Genomic DNA, 23,123 nt, shown 5'->3' with positions numbered 1-23,123 from the left:
ATTGCATCACTGAGCATAAGGACATTTGCTTTCATATTGACTTGATGATATGCTCGTTACATTGGGTCTATGATTACACTTAGTATTTGGGTCATCTAACATGCATGTTAGGGTAGGATGCATTGCATGCTCATTTTTCCAATTAGAACTAACATCATATGATATTTTCATGATAGATTAGACGCATTTAGATTAAATTTGCATTTTTCTTTCTTGTTGATTTTTATGGCCTAATACTAAGCATGGGTGATCATAAGATACCACAAAACATGCTTTTCTGTGTGCTTGGTCTTTGATATGCGCAGGTAACAGGTCTACGGTACCAAGAGATTGATGGTGTTCTCATGACCTCCCATTCAATTAGCTTCACACACCTCTCCGAGAGCTCATGTCCCAGTTGGAGCCAAATGTTACCCACCACTTGTGGATAGTGTATATAGGATTTTTTTTTTCTCCTAGATGGTCCTCAGCTATAAGTTGACAGCCCCTTGCAGCCATTAGATAGCTCGATGTGCCATTATCTCCACCACCTGAACCAGCCATGTGGTCCCTTGCATACTTGTTATGATTGTATGTTTGAAGGTGGGCCTCCCGACCCTGAAGGTATGGCTTTTCATTGGTACAGTTGAGTAATTTTCCTTACTTGTCATGGGCACTTTTCGGCATGGATTGGTGGGGGGATTTGGTGGAAAGAGTGGAATAGGTTTGTACTCTTGTCTCCATTGCCTGATTTCGTAGTTAGCCTTGTATCCTAGTCCTGTGGGATCACCTTTATTGGCCATTAGCTTTAGGGTTGGCACTACATGGGAAATCCCAATTTTGGTTGCATGGTCGAGCTTCCCGACACAATATACATCACTCCCTTCCACTCATTTTAGCCCCATTCATCTATTTTCCCATTCGGGTCCACATGTGTTCATTGGGCCCACATAAGGTTAGCCTCCCCCTCCCCTCGTCCACACCTTGTGTTGGGTCTGGAACGATGCCCGGAGGTTGATGATGCTAAAAAGAAAAGAAAATGCATAATTTGGCCACTCTCAACCAAAAAATGTATCACAAGATGCAAAAGATGGTCCCGACATACAAATTTAGCACGTGGGCAAAAGCCAAACATAAGCTCTACCCCTCATATATGGCCATCATCATGGTTCCTATGGGCCTTAGATGAGCCCCCTCCACATTGAGGAACCCATGATTGTCCCAACCCCTGGTGGGTAATGAAATGCCCCACCTTAAAAGGCGGTACCTATTGCTATATACCGTGCATCATGCTCTCATCCTCTGGAGCCCCGAGTAGTTACGAAGAAAAATCAATAAAAGGCGTAAGGCATATGAAGAAGGGTGGAAAAACAAAGGCCGACGTAACTTATGTACCACAATTTCTCCCACTTATACTCATATACCCAAGTGTGGGCTTCCCTCATTATAGCTACCCTTTGTACCATCACATGTGTCCTGGATCATTACCTTGACCCCCACTCTGTTCCATTACTATATCATTTGCCACCTACCACTTGAAGGATGTACCATGGACATGCCACCCCCGTTAACGATTGAAACCACTTAATAGGGTCCTTGATTAACCCCCTTATTGAGCTTGGAGGTACTTGTACATGCCAAAACCCAATATGGAAGGGCATGCCATCATGAAATGCCACATTGATTCCATGAATTGTACGCTCTTTTACTAGATAATTTTAATGGTTTCATGTATTGGAGGGCAAGGGGATGCATTGGATCTTATGCAAGATTGCAGGTGGGTCTCCATTTTGGGCTTGGTCACCCTATACGAGGTCCTAACCCTCTAGAGGGCCACATTGGCACTTGTAGGGTGAGCGTAGAGAGCCATGGGCCTCCACCATAAGAGAGAGTACTTCATGGATCCCCAACACCACTCAATGATTGCACACGCTCCACCTTTTGGATGAGGATGATGCACTTGGTTCACCATGTGAAAATTCTATTACTGCAACAACTGATTTATTTTTCCTACCTATTTCATCATAAGTTATTCATGAAATTACTTCAACAAACATTAAAATAAATACTGCTGCAGATATCACGCCATAATACAGAAACAAACATATGCACACATTGACACAGTTATTTTGGACTAATGTCCCCGAAAAAGCCCAATGTGGGAAAACCGGTGCAACAAGGGAGTATTTTATTATTTGGCAAATTTCTTGTACAATAGGGTGCCAAACTGGCTTACCCACAGATAGACAAACTTCCAACACTTTTCTAAACCTAGCATAAGCCCCACTGACCTCTGCTACAACCTAAAACCCTTTGAGTCAACCTACTAAGGCTCTGCGCAATCTCTCTGGGCTTCTGCGTCACTCCTGCAACCTCTGCATGGATGACGCAGGCCTTTCTGGCTCTGCGCAGTCTCTTCTGCCTCTGCGTGGCTCCATCTGGCTCTGTGTCTGCCTTTTCTGTGCTGATGTCCCGTCTCTCTGTTCTGTACTAGCTGCCTCTTGACTGCTCTCTAGACCACTAGTTCAATTTCTCAGCAAACCCCGCTTTAGAAATTGAACTGACTGGTCTCCCTCAGTTTGTTCTCCAAGTGCCCCTCAAGCCTCCTCTTATACTTTTTCTGTTGACATCTCAATGGCCGAGATTAAGTCCCTAATCAACGGCTAAGATTAGATCTGGCTTGATCCATGTCTTTTGGACCATTCTAGCACAGATTCATATTTTTTTTCCAGTGGAAAAATCTGTAACCTTTTATTTAAAAAATGAAAAGTTACAATTGCAGATGCATGATGCATTCCCATAAGCTGCCCAATGGGCTCCAGTGCCATGGCACCCTACGCAACGTTACATGACTAACGTGCAAAAAATGATGAGAAAAGAATAGAGAGAAAGAGAGGGAGAGAAGTGAAAGCAAGAAAAACTGAATTTCATATGTGAGTAAGACTCACGCTTCAGGTTTTTCTTCCTTTTTTCTTTTCGACCTTGCGCCACTCGCCTTGGGTGGGCTCAATCGAGGCTATGACTAACTGTGTTTCAGCTTTCTGCGAGCCTGATTCCTTGTCTGAATCTGATGTGTCTGATTGGTGGTGCCGCTTTAACCCTCCCATGTTCTGGTCATCGTTTATCTTCTCTGCCTGATTTGGGTGGAGCTGTGGAGCCTTTGACGACATGTGAACTGTGGGAGAGGATACCACGGCTTCGCCTCCAATTGGGTCATCGTCATGTGCAGGTGGAGGATTGTCTGCCTCCTCGTCTTCTGTTTCTTCTTCTGGATTCACTGTATTTTGCCAGCCTCTTGGTTTTTTTTCTTGTTTCTTGTTCCTTCTGTTTTCCTTTTTGGCTTGAGGACAGTTATTACGGAGATGACCTGTCTGTTGACAACCTCGGCATCTGAAGGCCGTGTTTTCATAATCTAGTGGTTGTTTCCACTGGGAGTTGTTATGGATCAAGATGATGCTGTCAGGAAGCCCTTGACTGAGGTCAACTTCGACACAGATTCTGGCAAAAGTGTGAATGCATCTAGCAATTCTTTCGACATCTTGCTTGATGTATTTGCCTATTGCATTCCCCATTGCTTCAAATACTTTGGGAAGCCAAAAGTGAAGCGGGAGATTATGTAACCTTACCCAGACCGACATTTTGGAGACCACCATAGAGGAGGGGTCAAATCCCGGAAACCAGGGGGTCGTAAAGAGCCCTGCATTGCCCCAGAACCATGGCCCCTCATGGAGGGCATGGTCTTTTTCCTCAACTGTGTCGAATTTTACAATAAAAAAACCCTTTGTGCATAAAAGGATGTCACAATTTGGTGTCCATGTGGAATGAATCCAATGCCGTAAAGCATCTGTTTTTGGCCAAAAGCCATTGAATCTACAGATGACTGCCAAAGAAGAAAGATCATCATGAAAGTTGTTTACCTCCGGCAAATCGATTGTCAGAACTGGGTTCTGCTTACTTTGCTCCACTATATAAGGACCAGGCAATTCTTGTGGTGGCGCTGGCTTGTTGGTGGCTTCCCCTTTTCCTTTGACAGCATCCTTGAACGAACCTGTGCCCTTTGAGCTAGATCCAAGGCTTCCTCCTCTCAGCCTCATACTTAGAAAAATTGTTGAATCTCTCACTATTCCATAATGTTGCACTGTAAATTCTTCCTGTAAAATATGTCCTGCATAGACCAAGCTCAGTAGACTTGCTGATATGCCTGATAATTCTTGAATTTCGTCCTTTACGTTTTTTATCAGCGTCCCTGTTCTTATTTGCATGCAGATTGTATTCCCTGACAGGGTTCTGATGAAAATTTGAATCGCTTCTAGACCATCTGGCTCTGTCCCTCCAAGCGCTGTTCGCCCTTTCGATCGTTTGATGCCACCCCTCGTTGGATCGGTGGGAGGCAGAGGATCTGTACCTATGCGTAGGCTTTTCTTTTGTTTTTTGGCCAGATCGGTTAGATCCGGGCCAAATCTGTAGTATTTGTGGACAGGGGAGAGTGGATCTGTACCATGCAGCCCCCCTTTCTTTCCTTCAACAGCAGATTCGCCTTTGTCCAGCGCGCACAAGTTGAACAGGTGCCACGGCGCAGCGTTTCTCTCGCCGTTCTGCCTCAACAGCATCGGAGCCATCGACAGCTTCCTGGGTTCTTGGTCCAGCCACTTGGATGCGGGCGTCAGGCCATATCTCGTGCTCTCGTTGCCTCCATCGGGATCTACAGAAGCTCGGACCACACCCTTCCCGCGCAGGAAGCGCATGATTCTGAAGAGGCACAAAGCATCCAGTGTTTTTCTGGAGAGGCACGCCGCGATTTCTCTGAGAGAGAGAGTACCGTGTGGACCTTGGCGGGCGATCAGGTCAGGGACGACCAGCGATTTCGCAGAGGCAGAGGTGGATCTCCATGCCTGCATCTGCCCTGTTAATTCCTCTTCTCCGCTCTCGAAGAAACCCTCACCATGCATTTTGCTGCCCATGATCGATTCCCGCGGAGTCCGAGCGTCTTCCCCAACACAGATTCATATTAATACACATTAATATTTTATTTTCCCTTAGTTTAGACTTAGGGACTCAATTAAAATTATTTTAATATCTCCTAATCTGTTTAGAATTTGCCCAAACCCTTTCTGGGTGTTGGAGATCTTATGTGCCCCAACCTCTCCACCAAATTTTGTGGCTAGAGCACACATGATGCTACTCTAAATCAACACTCCCTCTTAGCGAGGACCGTGCTCTAACAATACTCCTTACTGAGTACTACTCTGATCATCCGGCATCGGTACCTGTGCTGATGCTAGGCCTTCTTGCCCAACATCCTTTGTACTGCTACCCAACACTGCATCCGCACTGCAACTTCCTCTGCATTTGTACTGTTGTTGGTCCTTTCTCCCAACACTGCATCTGCACTGCAACTCCCTCTTCATTTGTGCTACTAACACACTACTTCTGAAAGGGGTTCTTGAACATCCCCATCTTTTCCCTGAAGTAGTCAAATTTTGACTTTCCAAGGGCCTTGGTGAAGATATCTGCCACCTGTTCCCCTGTAGGAGTGTAGCTTGACTGTACAACTCCTCGTTGGACACAATCTCTGACAAAGTGACACCGGATATCAATATGCTTTGACCTATCATGAAATATTGTATTCTCAGAGAGTTTGATGCAACTCTAATTATCACACATGATCCTGGTCGCCTCCATATTTCTTTTGAATAGGTTTACCAACAGTTTTCTAAGTCATATGGCCTCACACGAAGCTGTGATTGCTGCCATATATTCTGCGTCAGACGAGCTCAGAGCCACAAACTTTTGTTTCCTACTGCACCAAGAGGTTATTCTTGATCCAATGTTGAAATAGTACCCAGAGGTACTTTTTTGATCCATTGAACTTGCTGCCCAATTTGCATCAGTAAATCCACTCAACCTGATATCCTTCCCCTTGTTCTACAAGAGCCCATAATCAATTGTTCCTTGTAAATACCTGAGAATGTGCTTCGCTGCTGCCCAGTGAGCCCTCTTTGGTTCCACCATGAATTGACTGAGGGTGTTGACAGCGTAGCAAATATCTGGCTAGTATTGACTAGATACATCAGGGACCCTATGAGCTGTTGGTATAGGGTGGGATCGACATCCTTGTTTTCTGATGCATCAATCTTCTTCCAGTTGTTGATCATTGGCGTAGCCATAGGTCTACAGTCTCCCATCCCGAACCTTTTCAGGATTTCTGTAGCATATCTTCCTTGCCCAAGGAAGATTTCTCCTTTTTGCTGCCAAACTTCCAACCCTAGGAAATAGTGCATTCGTCCTATATCCTTCATATCGAACTCTGTGGCTAGATTTTTCTTGCAGTCTTCAATGAGTCTGGATGATCCTGTTAGGAAGAGATCATCCACATATAATACTAAGATAAGTGGCTCGCTTTCTACGACCAGATAGTAGAGATTCAGATCCGCGTCACTCTTGACAAACCCCATCTTTTGCAAGTAGCCATCTATTCGACCATACCACGCTCTTGGTGCCTGCTTCAGCCCATACAAGGCTTTCTTCAGTCTGCATACATGAGACTTCTTCTCATGAGTTTCAAAGCCCTCTGGTTGTTCAATGTATACTTCTTCTTCTATTACCCCGTTCAGAAATGCCGTCTTGACATCCATCTGATGGATCTCCCATCCCATCTGGGCTGCAAGAGATATCACGGTCCTAATAGATGTATACCTGGCTACCGGGGCGAAGGTTTCCTCATAGTCAATCCCTTCCTTTTAAGCATACCCCTTAGCCACAAACCTGGCCTTGTATTTTTCAATACTGCCGTCCGCAGCATATTTGATCTTGTAGATCCATCTTGAACCTACCGCAGATCTGTCTTGAGGCCTTGACGCCACCTCCGAGACATTGTTTACCATTATGGAGTTATACTCCTCCACCATAGCATCTAGCCAGACCTGATGCTGAGCTGCCTCCTTGAAGCTGGTAGGCTCTCCATCTTGAGCTACTAACGCCTGATACATGTATGGCTATTTTCGCTCCCTTTTACTGTTCCTTGGCTCTTCGATGAAGTTTTCTGCATCACGCAGAATCTGACGAAGTTCCCTGCTGGTTCTTCCTCTGCCAACAGGTGCTTCTGTTCGCTCATCTTCCTCATCCTGAGAATCTTCTTGATCTGAGGAAGGATTCTTCACTTACGTTGGTTGAAGAGGCATGACCAACGGATCCTCTTTCGACTGCTCCTTGGAAGGCATTTCGCGAGATCTTCTGAAAGCTCTGTCCTCCATGAACTTTACATTTGGTCGTACTACTACCTTCCCGCTCTCTGGAAGATAGATCCTGTATGCCTTAGTGTTCTCGCTATATCCTGCCAGATACCCCTTTTCTGCAGTCTGATCCAGTTTCTTCCTCTTCTCTTCGGGTATGCGAAAATATGCCAAACTCCCAAATATCCTGAAATGATTGACTTCAGGTGTCTTCCTAGTGAAGACTTTCTCTGGAGTAATCTTGCCCAATGCCTGATGAGGAGTCTTGTTCTGAACATAGATAGCTGTGTTGCATGCTTCTGCCCATAGGAATTTTGGCATATCTTGATCATTCAACATGGCCCTAGTTGCTTCTACAATAGTCTTGTTTTTCCTTTCTGCCACTCCATTCTGCTCCAGATTGCAGGGAGCTGTCCACTCTCTTCTAATGCCCTACTTAGTGCAATAATCAGTGAAGTCCTTATCGACATATTCTCGACCATTATCTGAGCGTAAGACTTTTATTTTCTTACTTGTCAGATTCTCCACTAGAGCCTTGAACTCCTTGAATCGACAGGAAACCTCATCCTTGGGAGCTGTCCACTCTCTTCTAATGCCCTACTTAGTGCAATAATCAGTGAAGTCCTTATCGACATATTCTCCACCATTATCTGAGCGCAAGACTTTTATTTTCTTACTTGTCAGATTCTCCACTAGAGCCTTGAACTCCTTGAATCGACAGGAAACCTCATCCTTGGTTTTCAGAAAATAGATCCAAGTTTTCCTTGAGTGGTCATCAATGAAGGTAAGGAAATACTCGACACCACGGAGTGCTTGGACATACATAGGTCCGTAGATATCTGAGTGTATCAATCCTAGTACACTCTTGGCCCTGTGGTTGCTCCTAGGAAATGCTGCCTTGGCATACTTTCCTAGAGCGCATCCCCTGCATACATCATCTCGTTCTGTACTCAGATCCGGAACTCCTGTTACAGTGCTCTTGAGAATTCTCAGAGCTCCATGGTGCAAGTGACCCATCCTTCTGTGCCATAGTTTGTTCAAGTCTTTGTCCCCATGATTGCCTATTAGTGCCATTGGAGATTCTAGTTGTAATTTGTACAACCGATTACTTTTGATCTCGATCTGCAATTTCTTTTACCAGCTCGGGTGTTTGACGTATACCTTTTCCTTGATGAAGTAGACGTCATAGCCCTTGCCTTGTAGTTGTGACACAAAAAGTAAGTTCATCCCCAATCGTGGCACATGTAGCACATTTGTGGCACGAAACCGCTCTCCCGATTCTGTGTGAAAAACTATGGTACCCTTTCCTATTGGAGTACACTTTTCCTTGTTCCCCATGGTGATCTGAAAGTTCATCTTCTCTTCTCGATATTCTGAGAAACACTCCTTGATTCCCGTCATATGCCATGAGGCTCCAATGTCTATATACCATACTTCTGATGATGCAGCACTAGTCATGCACGCCACGTCTTCTTCCAACCTGGAAGCCAACATAGAGAAATCAAAATCTCTCTCTCTTGTGAAATCTTCTGAAAATATGCATGAGTCCCCTGAGGTGGATGCCTCTGCATCGTGGTCCATAACTGATTTTCCCTTTCTGTCTCTGATTACTTCCTCTGATACCATGTGAAAATTCTATCACTGCAACAACTGATTTATTTTTCCTACTTATTTCATCATAAGTTATTCATGAAATTACTTCAACAAACATTAAAATAAATACTGCTGCAGATATCACACTGTAATACAGAAACAAACATATCCACACATTCACACAGTTATTTTGGACTAATGTACCTGGAAAAATGCAATGTGGGAAAATCGGTGCAGCAAGGGAGGATTTTATTATTCGGCAATTTTTTTGTACAACAGGGTGCCAAACTGGCTTACCCATAGATAAACAAACTTCTAACACTTTTGTATACCCAGCGTAAGCCCTACTGACCTCTACTACAGCCTGAAACCCTCTACTACACCCTGAAACCCTCTGCGTCAACCTACTAAGGCTCTACACAGCCTCTCTGGGCTTCTGCGTCACTCCTGCAGCCTCTGCGTGGTTGATGCAGGCCCTTCTGGCTCTGCGTAGTCTTTGCTACCTTTGCGTTGCTCCCTCTGGCTCTGCATTTGCCTTTTCTGCGTTGATCTCCCGTCTCTCTATTTCGTACTTGCTATGTCCTGATTGCTCTCCAGACCACTGGTTCAATTTCTCAGCAAACCCCGCTCCAGAAATTGAATTGACTGATCTCCCTCAGTGTGTTCTCCAAGTGCCCCTCAAGCCTCCTCTTATACTTTTTTCTGTTGACATCTCAACAGTCGAGATTAAGTGCCTAATCAACGACCAAGATTAGATTTGGCTTGATCCCTGTCTTTTGGACCATTCTAACACAGATTCATATTAATACACATTAATATTTTATTTTCCCCAAGTTTAGACTTAGGGACTCCATTAAAATTATTTTAATATCTCCTGATCTGTTTAGAATCTGCCCAAACCCTTTCTGGGTATTGGAGATCTTATGTGCCCCAAACTCTCCACCAAATTTCGTGGCTAGAGCACATCCGATGCTACCCCAAATCAACACACCATGCCCATCCGACTCCACACTTGCACCATACACTTGGAAGATGTTCCAGGGTCCAGATGATGATGTATCAGGCTTATGTCGTCATTGTAGCCCTTATAGATGGTTTACAGGCATTTTCAATCCTCTTGGAGACCCATGAGGATGTCCTTGTACCCGTCACAACCATTTGGGGGCATCACAGGGATTTGCTTGGAGAACGAGGGGCCAACCCCTTGTCAAATATGTTTGAGGTCCATTCTCACATCATGGCACACTTTGGATTTCATTAGGGCCCCTCAGAGGCCCAACGACTCACTTTATTCATCATTCTACCTTCTTGAGAGGCTTATTATTATGTTATTGGGCTATCTTGGTGGGCTTCTCCCCAAGGGATGTTATTATTGCACATTATTTTGTTATTTGGTACCCAATTAGGGCAAATTAGGCAAATCAAACTCATTAGTGATTGTATAAATACAAGTGAGGTGATTCATTTTCATCATCATAACTTGGATTGGATTACTATCTCTTGAGAGATTTTCGCATATTTTAATGGGTAAACTTCTGGAGCTTTCTTGATGCACTATGATGTTTGGATTTTTGCTATTTTCTTTGGAGCTAATTTCTAATGCAAAGTTGATGAATGGATATACTCTCTCTCATGTAAGTCAAATTTTGATGCTATTCTTATTATTTTACTGGCTTACTGCATGTTATGATGATCATTATTCTTGTATGGGTTAAAGTAAATGCGAAAATCTTCTAGGAACCTTGAATAAGTGATTTAACACATGCGTTGTACTTGAAGAGAGTGGGTGAATGTTCCTAGAGGCACCTCTTAGGTTGAAAGACCTCAGAACTTCATCTCTTTGACAACTTTGAAGTATAAAACACTATTAACCTAGTTGTTGCCCTTATAGAGGCTATCAAAGATCAATTAGGGCTCCGTAGCACACACAATTCTCGATCTATGTGTATCTTGATTCCATTGAGCCCAGGCAATAGGGCACTGATCCTCATATCCCTTTGGTGGTCAAATTTTCCTCTCTTTTCTTCACTTTTCCCAATTCTAGGCCTAACGCCAGAAGGTCTCCTAAGACATCACACGGAGCCATCCAAACACCTTGAAAATTGGTGCACAACTGTGCTGGGGTCTTCTTAAGGGGTCCTCCAAATTTGAGCACGATTTGACGGTGGAATCCCGAGATATCGTAAGCCCTAACGCAAGGATCATTTCTCTGCCTAGGCTGATTTTGGGTTAGTGTCCTCACATGGATCATTGCATTCAAATTTTAAAAGAGAATTAGTTATTTGATACTATTCTCTTCCCTAATTAGGTCAAGCCCCTCTTTGGTCGATCAACTCCATACCCTTGACCTAGTTTGGGTCCGCTTGGGTTCTCTGTGGTCTTGCAACTTTATAACTCAAATTCCACAAGGACTACATAGAATCCATTTCTCCATAACGATTCTTAAGTCTAGGAAGCCACTTTACAAGGCATATCCTCTAACCCTAGGCCAAGGTATTCTCATAGCCCTTCTTAGAGAGCCCATCACCTTGCTTCTCAAGCAAGTAAGCTATTTAATTGAGTCTCTCTTGTGAATAGGCTTTAGGAATCACTCTTTATCTGATCATTGATCCATTCGTCATTGTGATTCCTCTTATACCGGGTCTCCTCCCTTCGGTGAAAGTTCGTAAAGAGCAGGGAGCTTTAGCCGAGGTGACATTGGGCTATAGCTCCATTGTTTCCCCTTCACCAAGTAGCTGCTCTATAGGATCCCGTCCTAGGACCCCTGCTAGTTTGAACAGTAACAACACCAAGGGGCATAACATTGGTGGAAGCCCTAGTATGTAGCATGCAATTTTGCAAAAGTAAGTTATTAACACCTAAGGAAATAGAAAATGGATCATACTTCCATTTGACCTCCCCTTTATTAGTTGTTTGCAAGATTATAGATTGATCTTGGGAAGGATCGTCCTTCACAAATCCCAATGGCTTCTCAACCATCTTCCTAAGTGATGGAATCTTCATTAATTCACTGAAAGGGACATTAATGCGGATTTGGTTAAGTATGACTCCAAGTCAATATTTATTTTTGCATCTGCTTTAATTGATACTTTGGAAGTTGAAGCTCCATCTTGAGTCCTTATCGGTTGACTTTCACTTTTAAGAATCTCTTTTGGTTGATTGTGCTCTTGAGATACTTGACGTTGGTCTTGTTGTCATCCCCTTCTATGATATGTTATCCAATCTTTTTTCTCTAATCCTTTTCTTAATCTCTTCCTGAGAAACTTTGGGGGCTAAGACTGTTTCAATAACTTCTTGGTCAATCACTGGATTATTAGCATAGATATAATGGTTGTTGACCAAACTTGGCATTTCTTCAATAAAATTGTTGAGGTCACTTGGGTCATCCTTGCTAAATTCGCATGCTATTTGAAAATTTTCCTTAGCATACAAGCAAGTATCTTGGCAATGACGCATATCACAAGGAAAACATGAAGGATTTGTTCTTGTTCCACCAAATTATTACTACCATAAGGGGAATGTGTCTTTAGTTTCGTTGATTTGATCTTGACTTATCCCAATTAAAGTTCCCCTAGCTGGAAATGTCTTTGCCTCTCTTGTTGAATGATCTTGTTCTATAAGGTCTATTTTTGTTATTGGAGGAGTTCAGTTTGTTTCAAAGAGTTTGCCTCCATCCTTTCCATTGCATTAGCCATGTGTTGTATCATGTCGATGGATGATTAAGTAATATTCACATTTCCTTTCTTAGGTTTGGTTTTGATGAAGAAGCTCTAGAAGAACTGAAGGGTTCTACCTTAGATGACAATAAATTCTCTATTATGTCTATATTGTGTTCTTGTGCACACAAGGGGTATCTAAATGAAGTGGCCAATTTCTCACGAGTATCTAAATGGTGGGCAAGTGCACACAAGGAGTATCTAAATGGAGAATGCTAGTCCATCATAATACCAATCGAAGCAAGGAGATCTGATACTTTGGTGCACCGACATGGAGATCAAGTCGAAGGGCCAACTATTGCAATGGACTCAATTGAACAATAGGCCAAGTATGGATACATGGCTCTTTCAACGTATCAACAAAGCTCAAGAGAGACAAGAGAAAGACTATCTCAAGTCGGAAGGGGCAAGCTCCAAAATTTGGAAGAATGATGGGTTGAGGACCTATCTGCGTGTGCTAAACGATGTGGCAAAGGAGTATGTTTGTACTCTCTCTATTGAAGACCAATCAGATTGTAGTAAACTAGGTCCACAAACCTCAAAACCATATAGAACTGTGGGTTGGACAAGAGTGTTTATGAGTGACATCTTGGACGATATGTTAAAAATGATTTTGGAAATATCGTCTCTCAAAAAGGGCCAAGGGCAAAGGAGTATGGTTACCTATTAGATTCTAGTAAATGAGATCTGCAAACCTCAAAACCATATAGAACCGTGGGTTGGACAAGAGTGTCTATGAGTGACATCTTGGCCGATATGTTAAAAATGGTTTTGAAAATATTGTCTCTCAAAAAGGGCCAAGGCCCATAGCCCTTGTTGATTTGGGGCGAAAGTGCATGTCACAAACTAAAGTGGGGGGTTGTGAATAGTACTTGTTGCCGCAATATCTAGTAGGCATTAGAGAGGGGTACCCTACAAGGCTGTTACTAGACCAAGAGACAAGAATGGGGTAGTGGCCCACTATCACCACAACCAAAACCCCCTACTCTTAAATGGACTTTCACCGATGGGAGGAGTCCCAGTGTGGGTATGGTCGCCTAATTTGTATTCAAGGTTTTAGGTATGGGGTGACCTAAGGGCTTCTAAGGAGAAGACACGACTTAAGTACAAGGCTCCAATGGGGAGAGGTAATTTGCTTTCCTTGGAGAAGCTAATTTTAAGGATAGAAGACCTAGGGTTTGATTAGTAGGTTGAGAGTTGGGATGGCCCAAGCTCAAGGTGAGGAGAAAGGATTTCCAACAATGATTTTCAAAAAAACAAAGGCACGTGAAACCCTCAAATAAGCCCCTAAAATGAAGCAACACCAAACTAGGGTTTACCTAATAACTAGCGCAAAGAAATTTATGGACGAAATTGAAGTGAATGCGTACCAAAAGAAATGATTTTGTGGCAACCACTATCCTCTTGGCATTTAGACTCTCCAACACCAAAAATCCTCTCCCCTAGAAATTCGCTCCAAGCCTTAGCTAGGACACTTGGCCTTAAAGGGGCCGAATTAGGTCAAGAAGAAAGAAGGAAAAAGATTATGGATGAAAAGTGGATTTGATCACCAACAAGATAGGCCAGTTCCTTGTTCCTTGGGAGTATGGACTCTATGAGTTGATTGGATAGCTAAAAGTTGCTAAGTGTTGGAATTCTACAAGATGTGCAGTAAAATACAATTTTCTGTCATGTAATTACTTCCTAATGATTTTCAAACAGTGTTTTTGTGCCACTGCTATCATTGAATATTTATGCTTAGAAAATCTCAGCAGTAAATGCATCAAAAACAATAAATATCATAGAAAGACAACCATGCACAATAGAGACAATAATTTTACCCTATGATAGCCAACCTTGGGAGAAAACCCAACAATCTTTTCTTGAGGAGAAATTTTCTTTTAGCAAGGTTTACAAATAAAAAATTTGTCTAGAAATCTATGCCAATATACAAGTCAAAATACTAGTCAAACTTGGTCAAACTTCAACAAGTCAACATTGGTCAAACCTAACCAAAACAATAAAAAGTGAATGCTGGTCAAACTACAGCCTCTGGTCAACCCTCGGCCCCGTGGTCAAACCTATTGTTTGCAGTGAATAGTCCGCACATGTGGCTGCAGTGAACCTTGTAGTCAAACCCTATGGTCAAACCCTTCCGCTTATGACCTTTTTCTTGCAAAATCTTCACACGTGCGACTAGTCAAGCTGCTCATGAACTCGGTCAACTCGGTTGGTCAAATTGTCCTTCCTTCTCACACGTGTGGCCAGAACAAGAGAGATATAAATGATAAAGATGATCTCCAACAGATTTCTCTTTAGCTGAATTTCTCCCCCACTTAGAAAATATCAATGAGCTTTCTGCTTTGTTTGATTTGCTTCTCACGTGTCTGTCTATTTATATAGAGCTCTAATGGGAGTGGACACTTATAGAGGTGGCTCTTCACCCCCTCACTTATGGAGCTCACATGACAACTCAACATTTGACTAGAATTGTTACCCCACTAATGGGTAAAAACCCCATTAGATAAACAATTTAGACCCACTCTATAAAATAGATCACTCCACCCTAGAGCTAGCAATGTGAGTACCGTGGACCATTCATTCCTAGTCAAATCAGCATGGCCTCATGAGTGAATGTATCATTCACCCTTAGTCAAATCGGCATGACCCCATGGGAGGATGTTTGCCCCTGGCCAAATCAACATGGCCCAACAAAATCGACATGGCTTTTTTGGGTGAATGTATCATTCCCCCACTAGTCAAAACAACATGACCCCGTGGGAGAATGTTTGCCTGATGTTGCAAAACCATCAACGCTAAGGATGAAGGATAATTGATGGCCTAACATCAACAACCCTAATAATTACCTATGCAATGAATCAAGGAGTCTTATGGGAGAGCTAATCAAAGTTCACTACTAGGATTATCATTCACATGTCATTCATGTGTAATGTATGCAATAATGATAACTAGATTCCATCAAATAAGTTTTCAACTATTTAGGGCACAATAGAAAACCCTAGATTCAAAACATTCCATACATTAGACATAAAGAAAATATTTATCCAATAAAATGCTCACTTACAAGATAGCATGCATGAAAAATCCATCCATTGATCCAAGGAAATAACTTCAAAGACAACTGAATTAGCTCCAAATGTCAAAATGCATTCATAGATCCAAAACCTCCCAAGAAGAGAACGCTGAAATTCTCTAATAAGTCGAAATACTCAAGTGCGAGTGATTGTTAGAAACAAATAATTCATCTCCTCTATTTATATGAAGAGTACTAATGTTCTTTTAAGACTAAAGTCCCTAAAACAATAAAATATGTCACAATGATGAGTTACGTCACAAGTCGACCTACTAGCTTAGAAAAAAAACATAAGAAATTGCCCACACATGTGAGCTGTAGGGAAATAAATGTTGATGTCATCCATGCGTGAGGCTCTCTAGGGAATGCGTTGAGGGCTCAAGTGCCATGAATGGTGTAGAAGCCCTCTAAAATCATGTTGTGAAGGTTGGCCTTCACATTTGTGTCAGATTCTCTCTGTGGGCCCGAAATTCATCTTGCGGGTCAGAATGTGGTCTCTTGGGTCTCAAACAGGGCAAAGTGCCCATCTTTGCTCCAACATTGAGGGCTTTTTAGGTGCTATAAGCCCTCCCATGTCCCAGAAGGTGAGACCATCCTTATTTGGGATCTAGATCAACTACCATATCTCTAGAGTGCTAAGGCCGACCATGGTCATGTTGGGTCCAGTGTATGCAATGTTATCAGAACTAGACCGGACATCGAATCAATAAACCCTCTAGATTGGGAACCGGTCAACAAAAAACACAAAAAATATTCAATTTTTAAAGAAAACCACATATATTCATGTGCATCCATCTTAATCCAAACCATTTATACACAAATAAGAAGAAGGTCTCATTTATAGAGCATGTAAGGGTGCACATAACCAAAACAATACCGAGTGCAATCCATATTTAAACCAAAAATACAACAAACAACAAGACCAAATGGCCTCTAACATCCAAAAAAAATCATGCTACAACAAATACCTACATATAATCAAAATCTTTGCCTATATTGGGATATTTGTCATCAATATCACCCTCTAAGCATTAAAATAAGATAAAAATGCTTAACATGTCAATTCAAGATTTTGTTTGAGTGATGGGTACATTTTTAGTAGGATCATGATAGAGGAGTTTAACAATCAATGCCACTAACATCAAGGTACATAACGGATTGGTGCTCTTGATTAGTTGCTAGTTTGATACCCTCATACATGATAAAATCCAATGGAAACATTGCAATCCCTCCCAATCTTGAAATGCTGAAAAACTGTTAAGTTTGCTGGATTTTGAGTGAGATCTAAAATTCTACTTTCTCCATATGAAATATAATGAGGTCAAAACCACTCTCAAACATCTTGAGTCATTGCATGGTGATGTTAAAAATTTAAGTAAAAGGTTGAATATGAATGATAAAGGAGAATGTCGCTTTTACTTTAAGAATTTAACATTACCATGAATTGCATAGGAATAGTAGGGCCATAGGCTTGAATATTAGGCCCCTATTGTGGGCTAGTGCCCAACTAAGACAAAAATTAAAAGGAAAAAAGCAAAACAGATCCCACTTGCTGCGTTCTACGTGGCTTTACCAAACTAAATCGGTAAAAAACGATTCAAGTCACTAGTTCAAACCAATTTTTGCCTCAAAACAGAGACTAGTTTGAACCGACCAGTGCGGTCTAGCCTTGAAAACATTGAGTGTATGTCATCCTGAATAATCGTCATATAGTGTGAAAAGTGGGAGAACCATAGTTTTAAAACTAGGCCGGTTTGACTAGGAATCAATCTAGTTGACCAAGCCATACCCCTGCCCAGACCGACTAGGTCAATTATTCGGTTTGGCAACTGGTCCATTACCAAATTGGCTGAGTTGGTCATCAATTCGGCCGGTTTGGTAATGGACTGGCCGCACCCACTGAGCTCGACTTAAACGGGTTGGTCTCGGCGGCAGGAAAAAAGCTTGGTTGGGCGGACTTGAAATCATTTTTTTTGTTTAAACTATTTCCTAGCCCCTCTACCCTTCTCCCACGCTTATAAAGGTGACCCCACCTCGTCATATTTCCTCACAACTATCTCATTGCATTTATGTGAGCATTTGTGAGGAGTTTGTGAGCAGTTGGAGTTGGATTTTGGAGTAACATTGAGGAGGTTATTGGGTGATCTTTGGAGCAGCATTGAGGAGTTGGTTTTTGGAGCAGCATTGGTTATGTGTTTTTCTTCTGATATCTATATATTACATGTATTGGATAGTGCACGCAGTGCCATTTTGATATAATAGATATATCCATGAGCATGCTTTGATCAAGTGTTGTCTTCTCTCTACTATTCTAATGCTTTGAGTTTGGAAACACGAATGAAAATCTTTAAAAATATGATTTTTCATTAAAATCAAATATTTAATGTACTTTTTACAAACACTGAGTCATTGGAATCAACTAGTCTGGGTCGATACCGAGTTGGACTCTGAGTCGGAGTTGATCCTCGGCCAGTTCCGAGTTTGAGTTTGACTTTTAAAACTATGGGTAGAACATCCTAGGTGTAGGAGGTGTCCAGGGGTGCAAGTGTCATGCTGCTATTGATCAGAGACCCAAGGCTCTCAATGCTCCACCTATGAGTGTCAATATACTCCTTTGGAGGCATAGGCCCTAGTTAAGTTGCCTAGGTCATAACTGTGGAACCACCTAATGATCACATCACAAAGTCTAGTGAAAGCAACAAATCATCAGGTACAATAATCATTTTTGCATCTAAGTGGACCAAGCTTGAAAGTAATGGGCTATTTGATGCTTCAAACAAGACTTCCTTTCCAAAATTAGGGTTTTGAACTCGCAATGATGTTACCTCCCTATGTAGGAGTGGTTAAGGGATAACCCTGTTAGGTGTTTCCAACCCCTAAGGGGAAGTGACATTTCCTCTCTCCACCCTTCAATCAATAAGTGTTATGTGAACAGTGATGGTAATGGAGGGGAGAATATTTTATGGCCAAGTGCCATGGTCAAAGGGACCAACATGATGGGGATCCATATCTTGGGTGTATAGGTACGAGGAGGGAGCAATCATGGATGCATGAGTTACCAATCCGACCTTGTTTTTCCATCCCTCTTGTGCACATTTTACTTTTTCTTGATTTTTCTTTGTATTACTGCTCGTAGCTCAAAGGGTTAGAGCTTGCTTTGCGTGATGTATAACAGTTGTATTAAGCCTTAATGATGAGGGAACTCATTGCACATTGGGTTTAGGACATGTAAGGGTTCCTTTCATGATGTATAGGTGCAATATGGTGCTCAAGTACTGGGTGATGGCCATAAGGGGTGAGGTAGAGATCATGCTAGGATTTTTCCCATGTGCTAATGTGTATGTCCCAACCATCTTTTGCATTTTAATATTCTTTCTTTTATTTTGATTGTGGCCAATATATATTTTTTTTCCTTTTTTTTTAAGCAACATCAACTTCCCAGGGCCAAGTTTTGGGCCCTACCCAGGTGTGAGGATGTATGGGTGCCAAATCCTTGAGAACCAATGGCCAGTTGAACCCGAAGAATGGAGGTGGAATCTAGGGATTTTAATGTAAGATGGAAAGTGGTAAGTATGGATTAGGGATAGATGGAACGTGCTATCTCAATAAGGGCTTCCCAAATAGTGCCCCTCTTATACCCATTGGGCCATTAGGGGAGGTCCCACTAGACTAGGATCGAAGATTAACCTCCCATTTAAGGTGAGAGAACAAGATTACGGTAAAAAGTCCTCCTCCTTCCAGGTCACCCCATAATCCATGCTAAATGCCCAAATACAAACAGGCATAAGCATCTGATTGCAAAATGAATAAAGTAACTTTTGATCGGAAGCCCACCTTAGTTCACGGTCTGCTGCGAAATGGGTGAGTAGTCATATGATTGATGCAGGTGGTGGAGATATGAATGGCACATCGTCTTTGGTTAGTGGTGGTTGCTTGCTGGCTGGTTGGAAGATATGATGGGAGAAAATTTTCTCCTATGGGGTCACCCACTTTTGGTGGGTAACAATACCTTGAGATAAGTATACGAGCTAGTGATCTCGATCTCCTCTCCTTTTCAAAAGAAATGGTGATTAGAGAGGGTATTTTTTGACGTGTTGAAGATCATGACCTTGGTTTTACCTAGGTTGACTGTCAACTAACGAAGATCACAAAACCGGGCATCCAACTATCTTTGCAATCTGTCAGGGGATGAAGCTAGAGGGTCCACATCATCTGCAAACATCAAGATAGAAATCAAAACATGGTATAGAAGGCGACCATCCCTATTTTGGATGTGCTCATGCAAGGACTCCAGCTTGTCAGTGTAGATCCCAAATAGTGTGGGGGACAATGGGAAATCTTGTTTTACCCCAATAGTACTCTGGATAAAATCAGATAGCCTGGCTGTGCATAGATGATCATGAACTGATTCATAGGGACTATGATGGCTACCAAAAGGGTCTTTGAAATGTCAATGTCTTTGAGTCTCTAGAATAAACCCTCCATGGGGATGGAGTCAAAAGCTTTTCAAAAGCCTACAAAGCAACAAAAAATGTTCGAAGAGCAATTTCGGACTTCCTCAATGATGGCCCTAAGTGTAAAGATGTGATCAACAGTCTGGTACTTAGGTCAGAATCCAGCACTAGACTATTAGTGCACAACATGACTTGTGGATTGTCCAATGTTAGATAGTCCAAAATAGTGAACTTTGAACTTTGGGTATTTTGTATTACAAGAAATTCCCAGTTTGACTGCTAGTTTCCTCAAAATTGTCTTTCTATCCCTGTTAAAATATACAAGTGGTATTTGTTTTCATCTACTTCAGTCTAGCCACATAATTTTGTAGAAATACAATATCTGTTTTCTACTGCAGACTCCTAGCCAGAATGGTTTTGAAAATAGTATGCTTTATGCTGTTGATAGTTTCTATTGGTAATTCCTTTCTAAATTGGATGGTACTGTCATCTATCCATGCAATGATCCAGTATATTGTTTATTTCAGGTATTCTCTTCTACATCTATATCCTTGAATACTAATTTCAATAATTATGTTGCATGCTATTTTGGAATAATCAGGCTTTCGCAGAATTGATTTTTTTTTTGATGTTGTCAAGAAAGAGGGTTAGCAATAATTTTTTTGATATGGTTGCTGGTAATAGTGGTGCTGTACTAGATTCCATCGCTTGAGTGTGCAGTATGTGCAAATATATTTTTTGCTGGTCCAATACTATACTGTATGTTTGGAATTCCTTGTAGTCATTGTAGCTTAAGATTCCTTTCAAAGAGATTCTATATAACAGATCCCCTATTTCATGGTCAACATTCTTATAAACCATTTTCAAAGTTTTATTGTTTTGTCATTTGCTCCATTAAGAGACTATATGGGCATTAATAAAGATATCTTTGATAGTTTCAATATTGAGATTTTAAATAATTTATTGTATGGTTTGAACTTTGAGGTTCTCTCTGTCATGGCTATGTGGACTCGAGTGCAACCAGATTATGCTGCCAACATGTGGAATGAAGCCCTAAATAAGCGTCTTGGAACCAGGGTATGAACTTTCAACATCTAATTAGGCATTGATTTTGTCTGAAATGTTTTTGAAGAAATCAATAGGTCTTATAAAATTGCATGAGTGCTAAATAGTCTGTTAAGTTGTCTAGATGGAGATGTTTTCCTACAAAATGTGAATCTATATCATGAAGAATTTGTTTTCCTCTTTTATTAAACCTTTGAGCTTAAGAAAAGTGGGTTGTTTGTAGTCTTAGAATATTTCATATCTGGGTTTTGTGTTGGAAATATATCTACAATATTGATATTTTCTTGCACATATCCTTGCAGGATTGTTTCTATTGTAGATCTTCATTTTTATATTAATTTAATGATTTTCAGGAAATATTCTTATATTATGAATTCTCATAATGACAGGAAAGGTGCCGGTAAGTTTGAATAAATGTTGTGTTTTATGCAAGTCCGTTTCTATCTAGAAATATTCTCTTGACCTTCATTTCTTTTCTCCTATGTTCTTATGTTCTTCCCTTGTCATGTATTTTTCAATTGTTGAAAATGTTAGAATGGAACTAAGGGTTTGGTTTGTATGGTAATGTCTAGGTTTTTTTAGCTTCCCTTTTGTGGGTGAAGAGCAAGCGGTTAGGTGGTCACTGGTGTTATGACAAAATATAGCACTCCCGTATGATGTAAAGTCCCTAGCATCAAGGGTCTAGTTTTGTGCAACTCAGAAGGTTACCCACTATTAGCACAATAAGTCTTCCTGCCACATTGGTTTAACACTTCTCCAGTTCAAGGGGGGATTCCCTCTTGAGAATTGTAGCCTTAAAAGGAACTTTTGCATAGCTTAAGTATGAATGTACAATTAGTTTGAGATATTTTCAAAACGTAATCCATTTATGGAAAGTAATTCTATTTTTTAATTCACTTTAATGGAAAAAGTGAAAATCTTATATTTAGTTGTTGAATATTGTGAAAATTCTATCACTGCGACAACTAATTTTCTTTTCCTACTTATTCCTCAATAAACATTAAAATAAATTATATTGCAGATATCACACCATAATACAGAAACAAATACATGCACAAGAGTCAACACATTGATACAATTATTTTGGACAACAATCCCCAGAAAAACCCAATGTGAGAAAACCGGTGCAGCAGGGGAGGATTTTATTATTCAGCAATTCTTCAGTACAACAGGGTGCCAAACTGGCTTACCCACAGAGAGAAAAAATCTTCAACACCTCTCCCAGTCCCAACATCAGTTTGGCTGACCTCTACGTGGCTCCCAAACACTCTACGTCAACCCTGGGCCTCTCCGCATCACCCACGCAGGCCCAACTAGTGACTACGCAGTCTCCTGCTGCCTTTGCGTCTCCCTGAAATGCCCTGCATTTGCCTCTCCTGCCTTAGCGCTGGTCTCTAGTGGCTGACCCTGTCTCTTTGTTCTGTACTCGCTGCCTCCCAACTGCTCACCAGACCACTAGTTCCAATTCCTCAGCGAACCCCGGTCCAGAAATTGAATTGACTGGTCTCCCTCAGTCTATTCTCCAAGTGACCCTCAAGCCTCTTCTTATACTTTTTTCGTTGACAAATCAACGACCGAGATTAAGTCCCTAATCAACGACTAAGATTAGATCTGGCTTGATCCATGACGTTTGGACCATTCTAACACAGTTTTATATTAATTCACATTAATATTTCATTTTTCCTAAGTTTAGACTTAGGGACTCCATTAAAAATATTAATTATTTTAATATTTCCAAACTGTTTAGAATCTGCCCAAACCCTTTCTGGGTATTGCAGATCTCATGTGCCTTAGCCTCTCCACCAATTTTCGTGGCTAGAGCACATTCGATGCTACCCCAAATCAACACTCCCTCTTAGCGAGGATTGTGCTCTAGCAATACTCCTCACTCAATGTCACCCTTATCATCTAGCATCAGTTCCTATGCTGATGCTAAGCCTCCCTGCTCAACATTCTTTGCATTGCTGCATCCTGTACTGCTGCCCATGGCTCTACCACTGCCACTGCTGCA

At 41.6% G+C, this 23,123-nt stretch overlaps 1 protein-coding gene across 2 annotated transcripts in view; it reads left to right on the top strand.

Annotated features, from left to right (window-relative positions):
• The window catches only part of LOC149222430 (zinc finger MYND domain protein), a 311,270-nt gene that overhangs the window by 158,915 nt on the left and 129,232 nt on the right, over positions 1-23,123 (top strand). For both annotated transcript variants that reach the window (XM_089385443.1, XM_089385442.1), the window contains one exon: positions 21,032-21,124. In XM_089385443.1, the coding sequence (XP_089241569.1) occupies positions 21,032-21,124 (93 nt within the window). The remainder of the gene's footprint in view (positions 1-21,031; positions 21,125-23,123) is intronic.

The sequence above is a fragment of the Pinus tabuliformis genome, chromosome Q, assembly GCF_031772625.1.
Source record: "Pinus tabuliformis cultivar Carrire ecotype Pingquan chromosome Q, CPIR1, whole genome shotgun sequence".
In the NCBI taxonomy this organism is placed as follows: domain Eukaryota; kingdom Viridiplantae; phylum Streptophyta; class Pinopsida; order Pinales; family Pinaceae; genus Pinus; species Pinus tabuliformis.
Note: the sequence above shows the minus strand (reverse complement) of the source record. Positions and strands in the feature narration are given on the sequence as shown.